At 41.7% G+C, this 18,291-nt stretch overlaps 2 protein-coding genes across 3 annotated transcripts in view; one reads left to right on the top strand and one right to left on the bottom strand.

Annotated features, from left to right (window-relative positions):
* Positions 1–18,291, bottom strand: part of LOC136678053 (neutrophil cytosol factor 4-like) — a 41,781-nt gene that overhangs the window by 10,408 nt on the left and 13,082 nt on the right. For both annotated transcript variants that reach the window (XM_066655847.1, XM_066655848.1), the window contains exons 6-7: positions 17,683–17,731; positions 1,086–1,184 (exon numbers count right to left, since the gene is read on the bottom strand). In XM_066655847.1, coding sequence (XP_066511944.1) covers positions 1,086–1,184; positions 17,683–17,731 — 148 coding nt within the window. The remainder of the gene's footprint in view (positions 1–1,085; positions 1,185–17,682; positions 17,732–18,291) is intronic.
* Positions 1,157–18,291, top strand: part of LOC136678055 (parvalbumin-7) — a 49,935-nt gene continuing 32,800 nt past the window's right edge. The window contains exon 1 of the mRNA XM_066655849.1: positions 1,157–1,293. The gene's annotated coding sequence lies outside the window, so the exon portion shown is untranslated. The remainder of the gene's footprint in view (positions 1,294–18,291) is intronic.

The following is an 18,291-nucleotide window of genomic DNA, read 5'->3' as shown; positions in this document are numbered from 1 at the left end:
GAATTTAATGGGTCAGTCAAATTTCTATCCCAGTGTTGCACCGAATCCTGTGACCAGTGCAACTTCATAGCCTTGCCATGGAAGGTCACAATTTTTGACAGCTGTCGTCAGAATTTGTGAACCCCACTGAATCTCCATATAAACCTTATAAACACTCATGTTTAAGTACATTTTTGTAATTAATATTCAGTGGGGTCACAAATTCTGATGATAGCTAACAGAAATTGTGACCCCTATGCTGGACATGAAACCGTGCCCTCCAGGGTCACAGAACTCGACGATCACAGAATTCGGTGTAACAGGTAGTAGGTAGTTCTTTGTCACATTATAGGTGCTGTATAAGATCATGGAAGATGATTTTTTTTTTTTTTAACTCAACAGCAAAACAAACACAGCCCTCCATTCAGTGCTCCTTCATAAGCTCTCCCCCCTCATCAAATTTCAGGTATTTCACACGTATTGCCAAAGTAATGACACTGGACTTGTAGGCTGTACAAGGTACACAGTGTCCCACCCCTTCCCTGTCCTGTGCACAAACATGCCCGCTGTGGATGATTGGCTGGAACACTGTTGTTTCTTACTGTAAGCCCTTTGTTGTTTCCCCACTTACAGAGCCAGGGCTGTTTATGACCATGATTTTTTTTTCCAGCAGGCAAACAGACTGGACAAGAGACAAAACATGAGTAAAAACATCCACTAGATTTTTCAAGAAGTGTATTGGATTGAAAACACATACAGCACCTTTAATTATAGCCTCATTTCTTATTGTTGGATTCAGACTTTGGTTTACTTTTATACAAAAGAAACTTTTTGCAATAGATTGTATTCATTTGTTCACATACCTACTTACACTATTCAAGTACACTAATATATAATTATATTACAAAAGTATATTAGAATATTAGTACATTAGAGTATTTACATTCTAATTTACACATTTACATATCTAACATCTTGCACACTTTTCCAAAAACCTCTTTTCCTCCCTCTCTATGTCCTTCTCTTTCTCTCAATCTCCCCCTCCCTCACCCTCTCTCTTTCTCTCTCAACCCCATCTTTCCATCACTCTCTCTCCTTCAGCTCACCTCTAGCCAGTCTGCATTCACTCTCCGCAGAAGGAAGATCACGTCTCCAGTTTTCAGACTCAGCTCCAGCTTCCCGCTCCCACTGAAGTCGAACACAGCCTGGAACAGACACACACACACACACACACACATACTTAAACACTCTGATTAACACACTCGCAAGGACGGGAAGAGAGCAGCATTCATCCAGAGTGTGAAAGCGTGCAAGGTAGGAAGTAGAGGGTTTTTTTTCTTTTTGATGAATAAATGATAGCATAAATGATAAATGATGTGAGAAAGTAAAAGTGAAAGAGAGAAAAGAATGGGCAAATGAGAATTAAATCTATAGATTGAGAGAATGAATAAAAATGAGATCAAGACAGGATGAAGCAAGTAATGAAAGAGAGAGACTCTAATAGTATCGAATCCAAAAATCTCGCTCTGTCTTGAGTGAACTCCTGCATCCAACTTGCAACACACTCTCTGTATGCTTTTAAAAATAGCAGTTCTGTTCTGTCAAAGCCAATAGTAAAATAAAGGGGAAAACACTAGTAAATATAAGAGGAATAGAGAGAGAAAACATTCAACTATGAGAAGAAAATAGAGAAAATAATATGGAAGAGAAAATTGTTCCTGCATGTCATATGTGATACAGAGTGAAGTGTGTGTCTTCTAATGTTCACTAACATAATCATGCGATGAAATCTGAACTAGCATTACAGCAGAGGAAACAGAACAGTGTGAACATCTCTGAGGCAAGAAGTGGGTGAGTGAATATGTGCAGGGAGGAATAAGTGTATGAGTGAATTTAATGAAAGTGTTTGAAGGAGGAAATAAATGGGAGTAAGAGAGAGGGGTGATTGTGAGGGAATCTGTGAATGACGGTGTGAATGAGTGAATAATGAAGGAGTGTGAGGGAACAAGCGACAAGTTAATGGACTGCATTAATGAATGAGTATTTTATGGGAAGATTGTGAGGCACGTGAGATGCCGAGGATTACAGAAGTAAATGAGACACGAAATGAGCAAGTGAATGAGTGAGGAATTGGCAGAGTGAGTCAAAAACTATAAACGAGAGGCTAAGACAGTAAGTGGGTCAGGAAATAAAAAAGTGAAGGAGAGAGTGAATAAGTAAGAGAGCAAGTAATTAAAGTAGTTAATGTATGAGTGAGTGAATGATTGAGTGAGCAAGTAGGGAAACTTAATGAACGAGTGAGAAATAGTGAAAGCGAGCAAGTGATGAAAAGAATGAGTGATGGAGCTAGTGTGTAAAAAAGGTCAGTGAATGTTTGAGACTATGAGTGATCGAGTGATTAAAGTCCCCCACTGGACATCAAAATGATATACTTAGAAGTTATTTCCAAGGACAAAACCCCCATAAGGTTTTATTCGTGTTTGAGATGTAACTCTTCGCCTTCACACCCCTCCGTACACACAGAACTATCACAAGCAATTAGTCTCTATTTCCATTTGTCTCCCCATTACTCACCTACAAGTTGACCGGATTGGTTCCTTAGATTTATGACAGGAAAAATCTGAATTTGTCAGTTTGAGATGGTCTTTGGGACAGTGCAAGTGCAAAGCTGAAATACTTAGCCATGGCCTTTTACCATCACTAAAAACTTGATTTGGAGAGGTTCTTTCGGTGAGTGAATGAGTGAGACTTTAAGAGGAACAGCAAGGATGTCAGCAAGTCAGGTGGTGAATAAACAACTGAGGGAGTGAGTAAAAATGCAGATAAGTGACTGGAACATGAATGAATGAATGATTGATTGATTAAATAAGGGTGAATAAGTAAGTAAGGAAGTGAATATGATAAAGGTAGAGTATTAGGGTTGAGCAAAAGCAGTAAACCACAATGAAACAAAAAAAGGGGAGAGAGAGAGAGAGAGAGAGAGAGTATAAGAACAGTTTTTAAGTAAAGAAGCTCTATTGTGGTTGTATTTTGCGGAGTGGGAGTGAGTAGGTGAGATGCTGTTAGATGCTATCAGATAATTATGCGTTGGCAATAATTATAGTGTGTTTGTGTTGGGGCCTGTAGGCAGTTTTTGTAAAGACACTCAGTGACAGTGTTGTTAAAAGATTGTGCTGCGTTTATTAAGGTGAAGGCCCACAATACATGCGTCCACTCTAAATGACACTGATGCATTAGCCTTTCTATGCAGCAAGATAAACTCCATTTCTGCCTCTGCTTCCAATAAAATCCCTTTCACACTATGTAGTGTTTGCCAGGATTTCATTTTCCTTATGAGCTCCCCAGTGTCCTAAAGAGATCTCAGCAATATCAGTGGAGGCGTTGGGATATTTTAAAAGAGCCATATCTCACCAGTGTTGCTCAGACCACAAAGTGTGAAAGGCATCATGGGTCAGTGAAAAAATATTCTGTGCTATATAGACTGTCTGATCTTTTATGCTCAAGGACCTCAAAAACAAGGCTGCCAAGTAAAGTATTCTAAGGTGCACTGGTTTGCACTGAAGTGATAGTGTGGCCAAATAAATTCATCTTATGTTCAAAACTATTCATTAGCAAATGTTTCTTCTTTGGTTTTGCACTGGAGTTATATGGCAAACCGTTATGTAACAGTAGTGTAATGCCAATAGTTAGCTTCATGCAAACTTTTACAGAATCAGAAACCATATTAATGAGCCGAGAGCCCCTTTCACACATGCATGGTAACCTAGAAATTTTCCAGGCTTTACCCAAAGGAGCTGTGTTTGCTAACGCATATGACATGTGTATCAGACCTTACCCGGACTTAATCCTGCTGGGCACCCTACTGCACAAAGCCAGTGCTGTTCAGATTTGCACTGTATCTAATGCATGCCCTAAATAGACACTGCCCGATGCCTAAAGGCCAGAGAATCACTTAGCGGACGAACATGAATGAACATAAACAAACACATGTGTTCGGTTGGTGTACCACGACTGTTTGTGTTTGTTGAAGTCCAGGCAGTTGGCCGTGTCTTAGATCTGACTTTTCCATGAATAGCTGTGTGTCAGCTAAATCTCAGCTTGCAGATCCACGGTTACCATAGACACAAACTAACAGATTCTGTAGTTTAACTAGTTTTTCCAATGCATAATGTTTGATAATGCCGTCATTTTGAATGATGGAGAAAGGGAGGACTTTTTGGAAGATATCAAGGAAGAAAAACAGGAGCTTTTTGATGTTTGATATGAGCAATTCTCAGATCGAAACCACCAAATGATGGCTATTGAAAAACCGGGGACTACTTATAATAACATTAGCCTCTATCAATCTGTTAATCACATAGATTTCAATCTGCACTATAGTGCATGATCAAAATGTTGTTATCTTTGATTAAGTGCTCTGGCCTTAGAGCATGTGGAACATTTCCAGCTTCTGGAAGGCGTCCGACACAAAAAAAAGCTGGTCACTACATGTGTGTAAAAGGCAACTCCTGAAAATGTCCAGACCCAATTCTCCTGACTTTTTGATTCCAAAATGAATAGTTAAGACAGTCTGCACAGTGCTACAATATAGTTTATAATCTCATAGCTACACTGGAAACCTAAAGAACTTGACTTGGCTGGTCAATTATCTGTTTGCTGTTTATATATCAGGGTTTGAAATTCAGAGACCACTGTTTCTGTATTTGTAGAAGAATAGGAGAATTTGTTCATTACAAATTATACTGTTATTCAAGGAATAACAAATTATTAAAACGTATTGGGTTTTGTGACACTCGAGTGTCACACTATACCTTATTGTTCCAGTTAAATAAAAATCAGGTTCGTTGTCACCCTTGGTGCGGTTTAATTGGGCAGGTGTAAAAGAAATCGCCCTCCCGTAGCCATTAATGCTTTGTGTATTGCACGCAGCAGAGCAGGAAAATAGAGAAGTACCTAAAGTTTAGCCATTAATCTCAATTCTTGGCCTAACCTTTAAGATCTTCCTGGAAGGGAACATTTCCATGACGTTGGATGATGTTGTGGAAGGTTGAGCAAAAGGATCTTGAGGGTTCAAGTATTCAAGGGATAAGAAAGTTGAGAGCAGAATGGGACACACATGCTCCCTTCAGTTGTGAACATAAAAATACACACAAATTTTGATAACATAGCTAACTCACGCCTGTAGTAAAATGAAACTTAATGTAGGAAACATCTACAAAAGGTGAAAATACCTCAATTACCCATGGACAGTGGCACACACACAGCACAATGTGGCAAAGCAATTTCCTCTTTAGCTTATAATATATGTGCTAATGAAGTAGGAGCAGTTAAAACAACAGTATTTAAATTGTGAGAATGTAAATTCATATTTATGAGCATACCCTCAGGGACTGGTCTGTGGGGGTTTGAATGTCTAGAAGACAGGGTTAAAGGTGTGAACCAAAAAGCATTAGGTTTCAATACTGTGAGTTTATCCTTGTATTCTTCAGTCAAATATTAGAAATAAAATCTTGAGTACTACTAGTACTTCTGAGCTTCTGCTACCACGTGCTGCTTTTTCTATCTGGACTTGTGCTGGTCGATGAGACTGCAAATCAATATCATAGGGAAAAAAGGGCACAAACTCCTCCTGTTGCTGAATGGCTGTAAATTTGTTTCCCATTTACAGAGCCACAGCTGAGTAAGAATTTTTTCATCTGAGTTTTTTCCAAAACACAAACAGACTGCAGCTCTAGCAATCGATGAGGAAACATTTTCTGAATTTACTGGACTGTAATTGTATACATTGCCTTTAAGCCAAATTAGCCTCTTTTCATCTTTTCACTCACAATATATAAATGAATCAACTTCAGTGACGATTAAGCATCATGTTTAACATTCATGAGATCTAAGATTACAACTCAGTTCTGTCAAATTACCAACAATGCTTAAGTGCATATCATAGATCTGACTGGCTGAGCCAGTTTAAATAATGCAAATATCGAATTGATGTTAAGAGTTGGGTATAAGTTCCTTGTTAGCTACATTAACCCCATGGTTCCATTACAAAACTGAAGACTACATTTGAGGTAAGGACAAAAATGTGTAAAATAAAATTTTCATGCATCTATTCTTTCAAATGCTATTGAAACTTTCAGTTGCCTAGCTGACGGTTTCAGGGCCAGCATGTTCTGGACTCAAGACCAGAAAGAACACACCTAACTTTAGGCACTTTTATAAAGACACCAATTCCAATTAAGGAGTCGGTGACCTGCTAAACGAACTCGTTAGCACACACTAGCCCACCAGGGAGGAAGGAGATGAGTCTCTATGCTTAAATGAGTGGCACAATTTTGGTTTAGGGGGTCCTGGGAGAATGCAAGGTACTATAAAGAGATGACTCATGGCCCCAGGGTGCTCAAATACAGCTTTAATTTGTATCCCTGTAGAGGGAAGGATATTAATGTGTAATTACAACCTTTATAATCTCGTTTACGACACATTTGTCATGCAGCTGGTGAAGACATTTGCGCTACTTAAGAAAAGTAGCAAGTCATACAAAACTTCTCAAATCCATCACTCTTGATTGTACAGGTAATTATGATCATCTCATATGTCATCTAATTTTTAGTAAGGCCAAAGTTGTTTCCAAAAAAAAAAAAAACTTAAAACAAATTACATTTAAATGGCAGGATCTACTTTATAGAATCCAATGAAAACACTTTTGATATCAGTAACACTATTTTCTCAGTGGATGAATCTATATGTAAATTCATAGTTAGTTATTCATGGTTAGTTCACGGTGGTGCAGCAGGTAGTGTCGCTGTCACACAGATCCAGGGACCTGGGGTTTTGGGTTCGAGGCCCACACCGGGTGACTGTCTGTGAGGAGTTTGGTATGTTCTCCCCCTGTCTGTGTGGGTTTCCTCCAGGTGCTCCCCCCATACACAAAAAAAAATAAGTTGGTAGGTAGATTGGCTACTCAAAAATGTATTCATAGGTGTGAGAGTGTGAGTGAATGTGTGAGTATGTGTCACCCTGCAAAGGACAGGCACCTCCTCCAGAGTGTGTTCCTGCTTTGGGCCCAGTGATTCCGGGTAGGCTCCAGACACACCGCAACCCTGAACTGGATAACAGTTACAGACAATGAATGAATGAACCAATCAATCAAAAATAAAATCCCTTCATGGGCAGGTGTCCACACTTCTGACTGCTGCACCACAGTGTAAAAAGTATACTGTCATTTCCAGCCTCTGTCATATAAACCCTCACTGCAACATTTGTGGCTGAAATGACTCCAGCGTCTGCACCATTCCCCAAACCATGTCGAAAGAAGTCTGCTGCCCCTAGGAGCCCAACTGTGACTGGTTTCAGACAACTCATTGAAATGCAGCTAGCACAACAGCAAAATTTCATGCACTACTTACCAGAGGAACCGTTCAGCCTACTGAGATAAGAGACTGACGCGTCCGTCTGAGTCTGAAAAGAAGTGGAGTATCAGTGTGCAATACGCTGTGTCTACACCGCTCCACTCACTCACTAAATATCAACACTTGATTGTATCATGTATCACATTGATTGTGTAAATGGTCAAAGTAAAAGCAAAGCTAGGGATCAAGCTCCCTTTTTCATTTTTGTTGAACACAGCACAATTAGACTGATATTCACTTTTCCTGAAAAAATGTTACCAAATGCCATAAAAATGCCAACTACATAGTGGAACGAAAACCTACACTCTACACTGTGAGGAAAAAAGTTAATGTATATGTATAGTGTTGTTAATTATTGTTACAGACAGCACACGTCTCTTCAAAAGATACAACTGTGGTCTTGTGTCCAGCTTTGCTCCCAAAATATACATCACATTCTCTTTTCAAGTAGGAAAGGTAAATATTAGTAATTTTGTTTAGTAAAATTGTTTTAAATAGAAAACCACAATGAACATCCTGGAGTTAAAATGAGATTTATGAAATAAATGCAACTTAAAAACCTACAAATAATAGAAAAAAAAAATGTCATATTGTATGTTGTTTGCAAACTAAAGGTACATAAGATGTACCCTTGAGGGTAGCACTTTAGTGACATCAAAAGGTACCAATACAGTGACTGTTTTTCTGAGAGTGTATAGCCACCTGTTATACAGCATTTCTTATAAAATTAAAAGGTAAAAAATATATAGTTTCCCCTCATTGGCCACGGTTACAGCCTCTACTGCTGTAAGAATGTGATGCTCACAGAGCATACTAGAGCATTAGTGTCCTCAGGTACTGATGTTGGTTGATTAGTTTTAGATGATAAGCAACATTCTAGCTCATCCCAAGTTAAATAGCTCAATTTCTCCAGAGAATGCAGCTCCACAACCCAATGTGAGGGTGCAGCACTGCTTTATCTGATCATACTAGCACAACACAACACCACCAAGTCAATGACACTGCAGTGCTGAGAATGGTCCACCACCCAGATCATACCTGCTCTGCGGTGCTTCTATGTGGGTCCTTACCAGTGAAGAATAGGGTGTAATGCAGGGTGCAATGCACAATACTAATGCTATTAGCAGCATACCTTACTTGCTAAAAGCAGGGTTGCTGTTTGATTGAACGCATTTTGGGAAAGAAGATAAAACTTTATCAATAGAATATTTGACTATCTAGTCCTATAAGGATCTAAACAACACTCCCTTTTCTATAAGTGTGTTCAAAAGTCCAGAGGATTAAATAACATCCTATAATGGGATCAGATCAATCTAGAGAATCTAATCTATCTGTAATGTTCTTCCTGAAGGTTAGGGTGCTTTCATCTCTGTAACTCAGGCAAGCCCAATAACCACGTATCTCTCTTCCATATATATCTATCAGAGGCAGAGAAGAAGCCATCCCATCTGCATGAATAGCAAATGCTTTGTTACTTAATGTTTTATCAAGATTTAAAGGGAAAGCATAACACTGTGCAGCTCTAAGCACCTTTTAAGGTGGAACAATATATTTGACAGAAATAACAACTGTTGTTTGTATATGGCTGAATTTGAACTTGTCTGTAAATTTTTATTCACTGCTTGAAATACCACAGAAACTCATTTGTAACTTGAGTTGTTAAGTTTTGTAACACTTTCAGTAATGCAGTTAGCCATCTCTTCAGTTTGGAAACCTTTCCACCTTAAGTGAGCCAAAACAGCAAAAAGAAGTAAATTTTACCCACATATGGATCAGTAATAGAGCAATATCCTATTTTTTGTTTGAGCTTTTCAATGTTCTCAACTTCAGGTGCCTCTGCCACGAGCAAAGAGAGAGAGAAAGTCTAGTATACCGGGCCGAGGCAGTATGTTTTTTTTTTCATTCATTTACAGACACTGGGGCTTCATAAACACATTGGACCGGTTCTGAGCATGTATATAGATTGGAGAGCTAGCAAATGTTGTGGAAACATCTCAGTTTTATAAAAAGTGTTTTTGTTTACACTCATGAACTACGCCTTTAACTGGTGGTATTCATTTTAGTGCTGGGATCAATATTTCTTTATTCACTTTTGTCTTCCATGGTTCAATATATTTCCTGAAACTCTACTCCTGGTTTTACATTTACACAAGAAGCAGTGAGTGAGTAATGCCATGAGAAATAGTTTGAATATTCTTATAGTTAGAATGTTACAATGCATTTTTTACAAGGCATTGATTTTTATTTCCAAAAATCAGGATTAAATTTTTAACACTCCAATTAAGGGCTAGGCAATTAATTGAAAATCTATCTAACTTCATATCAATCAATATTCAGAAATCCTAATCCATGTAAACTTGCCTCTAAACAAAATTAGAGGCACTAAACAAATTGTGAATAAAAACTGAATGCAATAATGTGGAGATAGCAAATGTCAATATTTTATTCGTAATAGAACATAGCTGACAGATCAAAAATTCAATCTGATTAAATGTAACATTTTAAAGGAAAAATATGTTGTTTTAAAATTTCAGTGTCAACAAATCCCCAAAAAATCTGGGACAAGTAGAAATAAGTGGCTGGAAAAAGAAAATTGAGCATATAACGAACAGCTGGAAGACCGATTAACACTAATTAGGTCAATTGACAACATGATTGGGTATAAAAAGAGCTTCTCAGAGTGTCAGTGTCTCTCTGAAGCCAAGATGGTAAGAGGATCACCAATTCCACCATTGTTGCGCAGAAAGATAGTGCAGCAATAACAGAATGGTGTTACCCAGCGTAGAATAGCAAAGACTTTTAAGTTATCATCATCAACCGTGCATAACATCATCAAAAGATACAGAGAATATGGAACAATTGCTGTGCTTAAGGGTAAAGGCCATAAAACTCTACTGGATGCTTGTGATCTCCGGGCCCTAAAACGTCACTGCACCTCAAACAGGAATGCCACTGTCAAGGAATTAACAGAATGAGCTCAGGAATACTTCCAGAAAGCATTGTCAGTGAACACAATCCACTGTACCATCCGCCGTTGCCAGCTGAAACTCTACAGTGCAAAGAGGAAGCCATTTCTAAGCAAGCTCCACAAGCTCAGACGTTTGCACTGGGCCAGGGGTTTTTTAAAATGGAGTGTGGCAAAATGAAAGACTGTTCTGTGGTCAGATGAGTCACGATTTGAAGCTCTTTATGGAACACTGGGATGCCATGTCATCCGAACCAGAGAGGACAAGGATAACCCAAGTTGTTATCAACGCTCCGTTCAGAAGCCTGCATCACTGATGGTATGGGGTTGCATGAGTGCTTGTGGCATGGGCAGCTTGCATGTCTGGAAAGGCACCATTAATGCAGAGAACTACGTTCAGGTTCTAGAACAACATATGCTCTCATCTAGATGTCATCTCTTTCAGGGAAGACCCTGCATTTTTCAACAAGATAATGCCAGACCACATTCTGCAGCAATCACAACATCATGGCTACGTAGGAGAAGGATCCAAGTACTGAAATGGCCAGCCTGCAGTCCAGATCTTTCACCTATATAGAACATTTGGCGCATAATAAAGAGGAAGGTGCGACAAAGAAGGCCCAAGACGATTGAACAGTTAGAGGCCCGTATTAGACATGAATGGGAGAGCATTCCTATTACTAAACTTGAGAAACTGGTCTCCTCTGTCCCCAGACGTCTGTTGAGTGTTGTAAGAAGAAGGGGGGATGCCACACAGTGGTAAAAAATGGCCTTGTCCCAACTTTTTTGGGATTTGTTGACGCCATGAAATTTTGAAATATTTTTCCCTTAAAATGATACATTCTCTCAGTTTAAACTTTTGATCTGTGATTTGTGTTCTATTCTGAATATAATATTAGATGTTGGCACCTCCACATCATTGCATTCAGTTTTTATTCACAATTTGTTTAGTTTCCCTTTAGAAACTTTAGAAAAACTGTATTTTTCCTGAGCATAAAGATTTCAAATGTAAACACTGAAATATATATATATATATATATAAAGGGCGGCACAGTGGCGCAGCAGGTAGTGTCGCAGTCACACAGCTCCAGGGACCAGAGACTGTCGGTGAGGAGTTGGTGTGTTCTCCTCGTGTCCATGTGGATTTCCTCCCACAGTCCAAAAACACACGTTGGTAGGTGGATTGGCAACTCAAAAGTGTCAGTAGGTGTGAGTGTGTGAGTGAATGTGTAAGTGTGTGTCACGGATCACAGGGCGGACTGACAGAGGCAGACGCACTTGCTAAAACACGGTGAGATTTAATTTAACAAAAGATATACCAAAACAAAGACAGACAACAGAGGAAACAACAATACTAGAAATTTAAACTAAATGACAGGACTTGGAATGGAGAGAAACAACAGGACATGAACAGGAACAAACAAAGGTGAAACAACACGACTGGGAAACTAAACAAAACGACATGACTCGACTAGACTAACTTGGACAGAGGAAAACAGCAAGACTCGGTACATAGCAAAAGACACGACATGACTATGGAACCAACAGTACAAATGAACGACAACAGAAAGTGATGGAAGGGGACTTAAATACACAACATAGACGAGGCGCACCTGGACAGATAACGAGGAGGACGGGTTAACACATGACACAGATGAGGAGGCGGAACAAAGGCGGGACAAGGGTGGAGACAAGGACAATAACAGACAAAGCCATGTGCAAATAAAGCACATGGCAGGGACAACAAACCTGACAGGACGAGGGCGTGACAGATGCCCCCCCCTGAACGCGCAACTCCCGGGGCGCGTACACCTAAACCCCCCAGGAGCTGGCACAGGAGAGGGCACGGAAAACAAGACAGACTAGGACAAGACAAGGAACCATTAGGAGACAGGACTCAGGACAAGACGGGAACAGACACAGGAAATGGAGCTGGGAACCTGACACGACTGGATCTATGAGATGGGACTGGGGACATGACATGAGACTGACAAAGGGGGGCAACAAGAGACTGGAAAGGACTAGACTGGACGGGAGTGGACACACGAGACATTAGACATGACACTGGATGGGAACAGGGACTGGAAAGAAGACGGGACAGGTGACAGGACTTGAGACAGGACAGAGGGTTGAAAGGGGAGACTGGACTTTAGACAAGACAGGGGGTTGAAATGGAGACTGGACCGGAGACGGGACTTGAGACAAGACGGAGGGTTGAAAGGGGGCCTGGACAGGACTAACAGGGGACTGGAAGGGACTAGGCAGGGGAACAGGGACCAAGACGTTTACGGGGACAGACATGAATACAGTAAGAGGGACAGGGACAGAGACAAAGACAGACACGGGTACATGGACAAGGACAGAGACAGGAATCAGGACAGGGACAGACAGGGGAACCAATATAACAGGGGGGTGCCCAGGACTGGCAGAGGGGAATGTCTGAGGGGAAGTCTGAGAAGCCAGCCCGGGCACAACTCTAGGGATCGGCCCCGAAGTCCTACGGGCATGACCAGGAGCGGCTGAAGCCACAGTCACAGGAGCAGAAACGGCCGTAGCCACAGTCACAGGGGCAGAAACAGCCGTAGCCACAGTCACGGGTGCAGAAACGGCCGTAGCCACAGTCACAGGGGCAGAAGCGGTCTTGGAAGCCTCCTTCACTGGGACAGAAGCGGCTGAGGATGCTGCCTTCACGGAAACAGGAGGCCCTGCAGCGACGTCCACTGAGGCAGGGGAGCCTGCGATGACGTCCACGGAGGCAGGGGAGCCTGCGACGACGTCCACAGAGGCAGGGGAGCCTGCGACGACGTCCACAGAGGCAGGGGAGCCTGCGACGACGTCCACGGAGGCTGGGGGACCTGTGACGACGTCCACTGAGGCAGGGGGACCTGCGACGATGTCCACTGAGGCAGGGGGACCTGCGACGATGTCCACTGAGGCAGGGGGACCTGCGACGATGTCCACTGAGGCAGGGGGACCTGCGACGATGTCCACTGAGGCAGGGGGACCTGCGACGATGTCCACTGAGGCAGGGGGACCTGCGACGACGTCCATGGAGGCAGGAGCGGCTGGAAGCGCCGCGCTCACGGAGACAGGAGAGGCGGGCGCCGCGCTCAAGGAGACAGGAGAGGCGGGCACACCCCTTGAAATAATAGTCCGGGCTAACTGCATCCATGTAGTGGTTCGTGTTAGCTGCGTCCATGTATGGGTCGTTCAATCTGTCACGGATCACGGGGCGGACTGACAGAGGCGGACGCACTTGCTAAAACACGGTGAGATTTAATTTAACAAAAGATATACCAAAACAAAGACAGACAACAGAGGAAACAACAATACTAGAAATTTAAACTAAACGACAAGACTTGGAAGGGAGAGAAACAACAGGACATGAACAGGAACAAACAAAGGTGAAACAACACGACTGGGAAACTAAACAAAACGACATGACTCGACTAGACTTTAACTTGGACAGAGGAAAACAACAAGACTGGGTACATAGCAAAAGACACGACATGACTAGGGAACCAACAGTACAAATGAACGACAACAGAAAGTGATGGAGGGTGACTTAAATACACAACATAGACGAGACGCACCTGGACAGATAACGAGGAGGACGGGTTAACACATGACACAGACGAGGAGGCGGAACAAAGGCGGGATAAGGGCGGAGACAAGGACAATAACAGAGAAAGCCATGTGCAAATAAAGCACATGGCTGGGACAACAAACCTGACAGGACGAGGGCGTGACAGTGTGTGTGTTGCCCTGTGAAGGACTGGTGCCCAAAATAAGGAATCTGAGGCCAAAATAAGAGCAATATTTCATCACACATTCATTTCTCACCCTCCCAACATGCACAGATGAAGCAGCGTTTTTTATATGTTATCTTTATAGTGGGCACTGGTGTAAGAGTGGTTTGAATCATGCTGTCCTGTTCTCCCTCAGTAAGACTAATGTCCTCAGCTAGCATTCAATCATCCTCTACACAGCCCCTTTAACTCAATCTCACACACACACTTACTTCAATACCCACACCTTTCCTGTGTCCTCAGGCTACATCTGTGTGCCTGTTTATGTGAGTTTTGTGTTTTAGTATGTCAACGTCAGTGTATACAAATTAATGCTAATGCCAGAGCAATGCACCTTATTCATATTCTGTCACATACATCCACTTTCTCTCACTCCCACATATATTTGAATAGTCATTGGTTTAAAAATTGGGTTCAGTGGAGGAACATCACTTTCTCCTTCCTGAACATCCACACCTGAACTGCCCTTGAGGAATAAACCTAACCTCAGCTGATCAGTGTGTGTGTGTGTGTGTGTGTGTGTCTTTCCTTTTCACTACCAAGAAAAAACCTGTAAAAATATCATTGGGCTGTGTATGGGAAAACATGATCAGCACAGTCTCTACTCACTGCAGAGGGAGCTGGAGATAAGCAGAATAGCACACAATCGAGGCTAGGTTCCAACTTACATAGTTTAGAAACATTAGAGGTAGCAGTGGTGAGCTCCACAGTGCTGTGTCATTTCATGTGGAATAGAAAACTAGAATAGATGTTCTGTGGCACACTGGGTTTTTTCTCTTATGCGTAATACTCTGTATTTGGGTACATGTGCATCCTCCACTGTACACACTGTTTACTTTCTGTCCTCTGTTCTCATTGGTTGTTGATGGGACTCATTCAGACTTGAGTTGGTAAAGAGTTTACACCATGTGATAATATCCAAAGCCGGGTCAAATACATTTTTTTAAATCCAACATATTTGATGTGCTACGACTGCACCAGAGTCTTCCTGATTGGAAATCATGGTTAAAATCAGGCTAAAATTTGTCTAGTGTAAAAGCCCTTTTCATGTATGAACTCTAGTGAATCAGGAGATGTCCTGGATTGGTATTTTCACACATGTAGCACATAGCGAAAGATCTGTGTCAGACACCTTCTTGCAGCAGGAAATTCTCTGCATGTTTTAAGCATGGGGCAGCATCTGTGCCATGAGTGCACGTGCTGCCAATGACTAACTGGGAATTTAACTATGGCGACAGGAGGATAAAACCTGCTTAAAGTTTGGGACCAACGTTGTGGGTGTTCACAATCACACATACAGCTCAGCCAGGTAAACTCCAGAAGATGTTTTGGTTACTCTGCATGGTTGAAAGGACCTTTCACACTGTATTTTTTTTAAGTTTGTACTGCTGTATTGGGCTTGGGTAATACCGTGATAACAATAAAATGTTTACAATCTTGATAAGGTACATTTAAGACATTTCTTGGCACCTTGGCAGTAAAATCATCATATAATGATTGTCATCATATGGTCAGCTGATATGCATTTGCTACTTTTACTCTCCTCTAAGACACTTTCAACACCACAAATCTGCATAACTAAAGAGATACGCAAGAAAAAAAAGAGAGTGAGAGATGGGCAGAAAGGGAAGAGAGACAAAGAGGAACAAGACATTAAGAGAAATGTATGTGATATAGAGAGATGAAAACATTGATTGGGGGGGCAAAGGAAGGAGAGAGAAAGGGAGGGACAAAGATGAATAAAGAAATTATTAAAGGAAGTAGAGCAGGGCAGGATCTAATGATAGTGTGACCTTGTGACCCAGAAAGCTGGGGTTTGGAGAAAAGTGTGACACTCCTCCAAAATAGAAAACGAGAAAGACACTGTGTGTGTGAGATGGGGTCGACGACAATGACAGAAAGATTACATCACCAGCCCACTGATTATATTGTTACATATTGCACTTACGGTACCAAATGCCTTATGTTTGGAAATGCATAGATCATCGTAAACCATTGTTTTTAGTCTGCTGTTGGCATCATCACCATAGAAAAAAAAGGGCCCAAGCTGCTTTTCTCGATGAGAAAACTTAATGCTGCTACAACTGTTTAAAAACTTGTGACATTTTGCCACAAATATGAATACTCCTGCTAGGGATGAAAACAAAAACATATAACGCTGCATTATGCAGAATAGACATTCTATGAATTATGCCATATAAAGAAGTAGGTGGTTTGCAGATGATGTCAGGTCAGTGTGTGAACTGCAGATGAAGGAAGTGATTTTATACACTGGGCGCTCTACGAGACACTCTAATAAAGCCTGTAATTTGCAATGTCTAAGGTCTCTCATTTTATCTGATAAACCACATGGACTCATGGAAGTTTTTGTTAATGAGACTATGAGCTGCTGTCTCTACTTGTTTGAATTTAGTGTTTGTCTTTTAGGTGCTATTTTAAATCTACCACCAGCGCACAGCCACAGCACCTTTTAAACACAATACTTCTCAACCAGGGGTGGCACGGTGGCGCAGCAGGTAGTGTCGCAGTCACACAGCTCCAGGGGCCTGGAGGTTGTGGGTTCGATTCCCGCTCCGGGTGACTGTCTGTGAGGAGTTGGTGTGTTCTCCCCGTGTCCGCGTGGGTTTCCTCCGGGTGCTCCGGTTTCCTCCCACAGTCCAAAAACACACGTTGCAGGTGGATTGGCGACTCGAAAGTGTCCGTAGGTGTGAGTGTGTGAGTGAATGTGAATGTGTGTGTGTGTCTGTGTTGCCCTGTGAAGGACTGGCGTCCCCTCCAGGGGGTATTCCTGCCTTGCGCCCGATGATTCCAGGTAGGCTCTGGACCCCCCGCGACCCTAAATTGGATAAGCGGTTACAGATAATGGATGGATGGATGGACTTCTCAACCAAATGGGTCTGAAGTCAGCTTTTAATTTGCTACTGACCACATGTTTTACATAATTCCAAAACCTTTATATTTGTTATTGTTAACTTATACTTTTAAAGGCAAATGTAGAATTAAGAGTTAAGACTTCTACCCAAGGACTCCCAATCAAACATGTCCACTAAGAAGAACATACACATTGGCTTTCAGCAGGTTAACAGCTTGCAAAGAAGTCATCGTTCACCCTATAAGGCACTCCAACTCCTCCTTGTTTGTGTGTGGTAGTGTGTGTGTAACACAGAGAGAGAGAATTTGTGTGGGAGTGCCCCTGTACTTTTTTCCATGAAGTTAAGTGTAGGTTTGTGTGTCGTAACCCTTCAATCTCATGCTGGAGCTTAGAAATCACGAGCTGGAGCTGATCTGCTGCAGAGTCAGATTCATATATGAATATATTTGTGTGTGTGTGTGTGTGTGTGTGTGTGGGAGCTTGGCTGTTCTACTTTTGCTCTACGATTGCACCTACTTCCAGAAAAAGTGTAGGTTTGTGTGTCGTAACCCTCCGACCACATGTTGGAGCTGTTTTGAGAGTTTTGGCATAAACGCGTGTGTGTGTGGGCTCAAAGAGAAAGGGTTACCAAGGAAACAATTACTGTACCTCCGCTCTGGGGGATGAGAGAAGGTCCGTTTTGGGCTTCTCTGTTTTTCTGGAAAGTGAGAGAGAAACACAGAGAGAGAGAAGTAAGTGAGAGTTGGAAAGCAGTAATACAGTGCAAGACAGAGTAAGACAAAAAGAGAAGGTAACAGAGAGAGAGAGAGAAAGTATATGTAACCTAAATTAAGTACATACAGAGAACACAATGATAGTGTATTTTGTGTTGGTGTGGGGGTTTGATTATGTAAATCTGTCTGACTCTCTCCTACAGACACTTTAATGCTTTGACTTGGACACACTGCCCACTGCCTTTTTAGCTGTAAGTCCTGTTTTCTGATTTATGAAATCATATTTTATTGCCATATATTACCAGTTCTATTATGTACAAAAGTAGTGTTGCACCAGTATTGGCACTGATACAGGCATCTTAACACAGTATCGGTATCGGCTCCGATAGGCATCTAAACACAGTATCGGTATTGGCTACAGAGAGCACTGATACCATATATGTGTTTGAAATGGCCCACTACTCACTATTCCCTACATGTAGTACACAGGGCACTTTTTGGTACACACCCCATGAAGCAGGTACTGAAGCGCAAGCATGGCGCT

The sequence above is a fragment of the Hoplias malabaricus genome, chromosome Y (assembly GCF_029633855.1).
Source record: "Hoplias malabaricus isolate fHopMal1 chromosome Y, fHopMal1.hap1, whole genome shotgun sequence".
Taxonomy (NCBI): Eukaryota; Metazoa; Chordata; class Actinopteri; order Characiformes; family Erythrinidae; genus Hoplias; species Hoplias malabaricus.
This window is presented reverse-complemented; position numbering and strand designations above follow the sequence as displayed.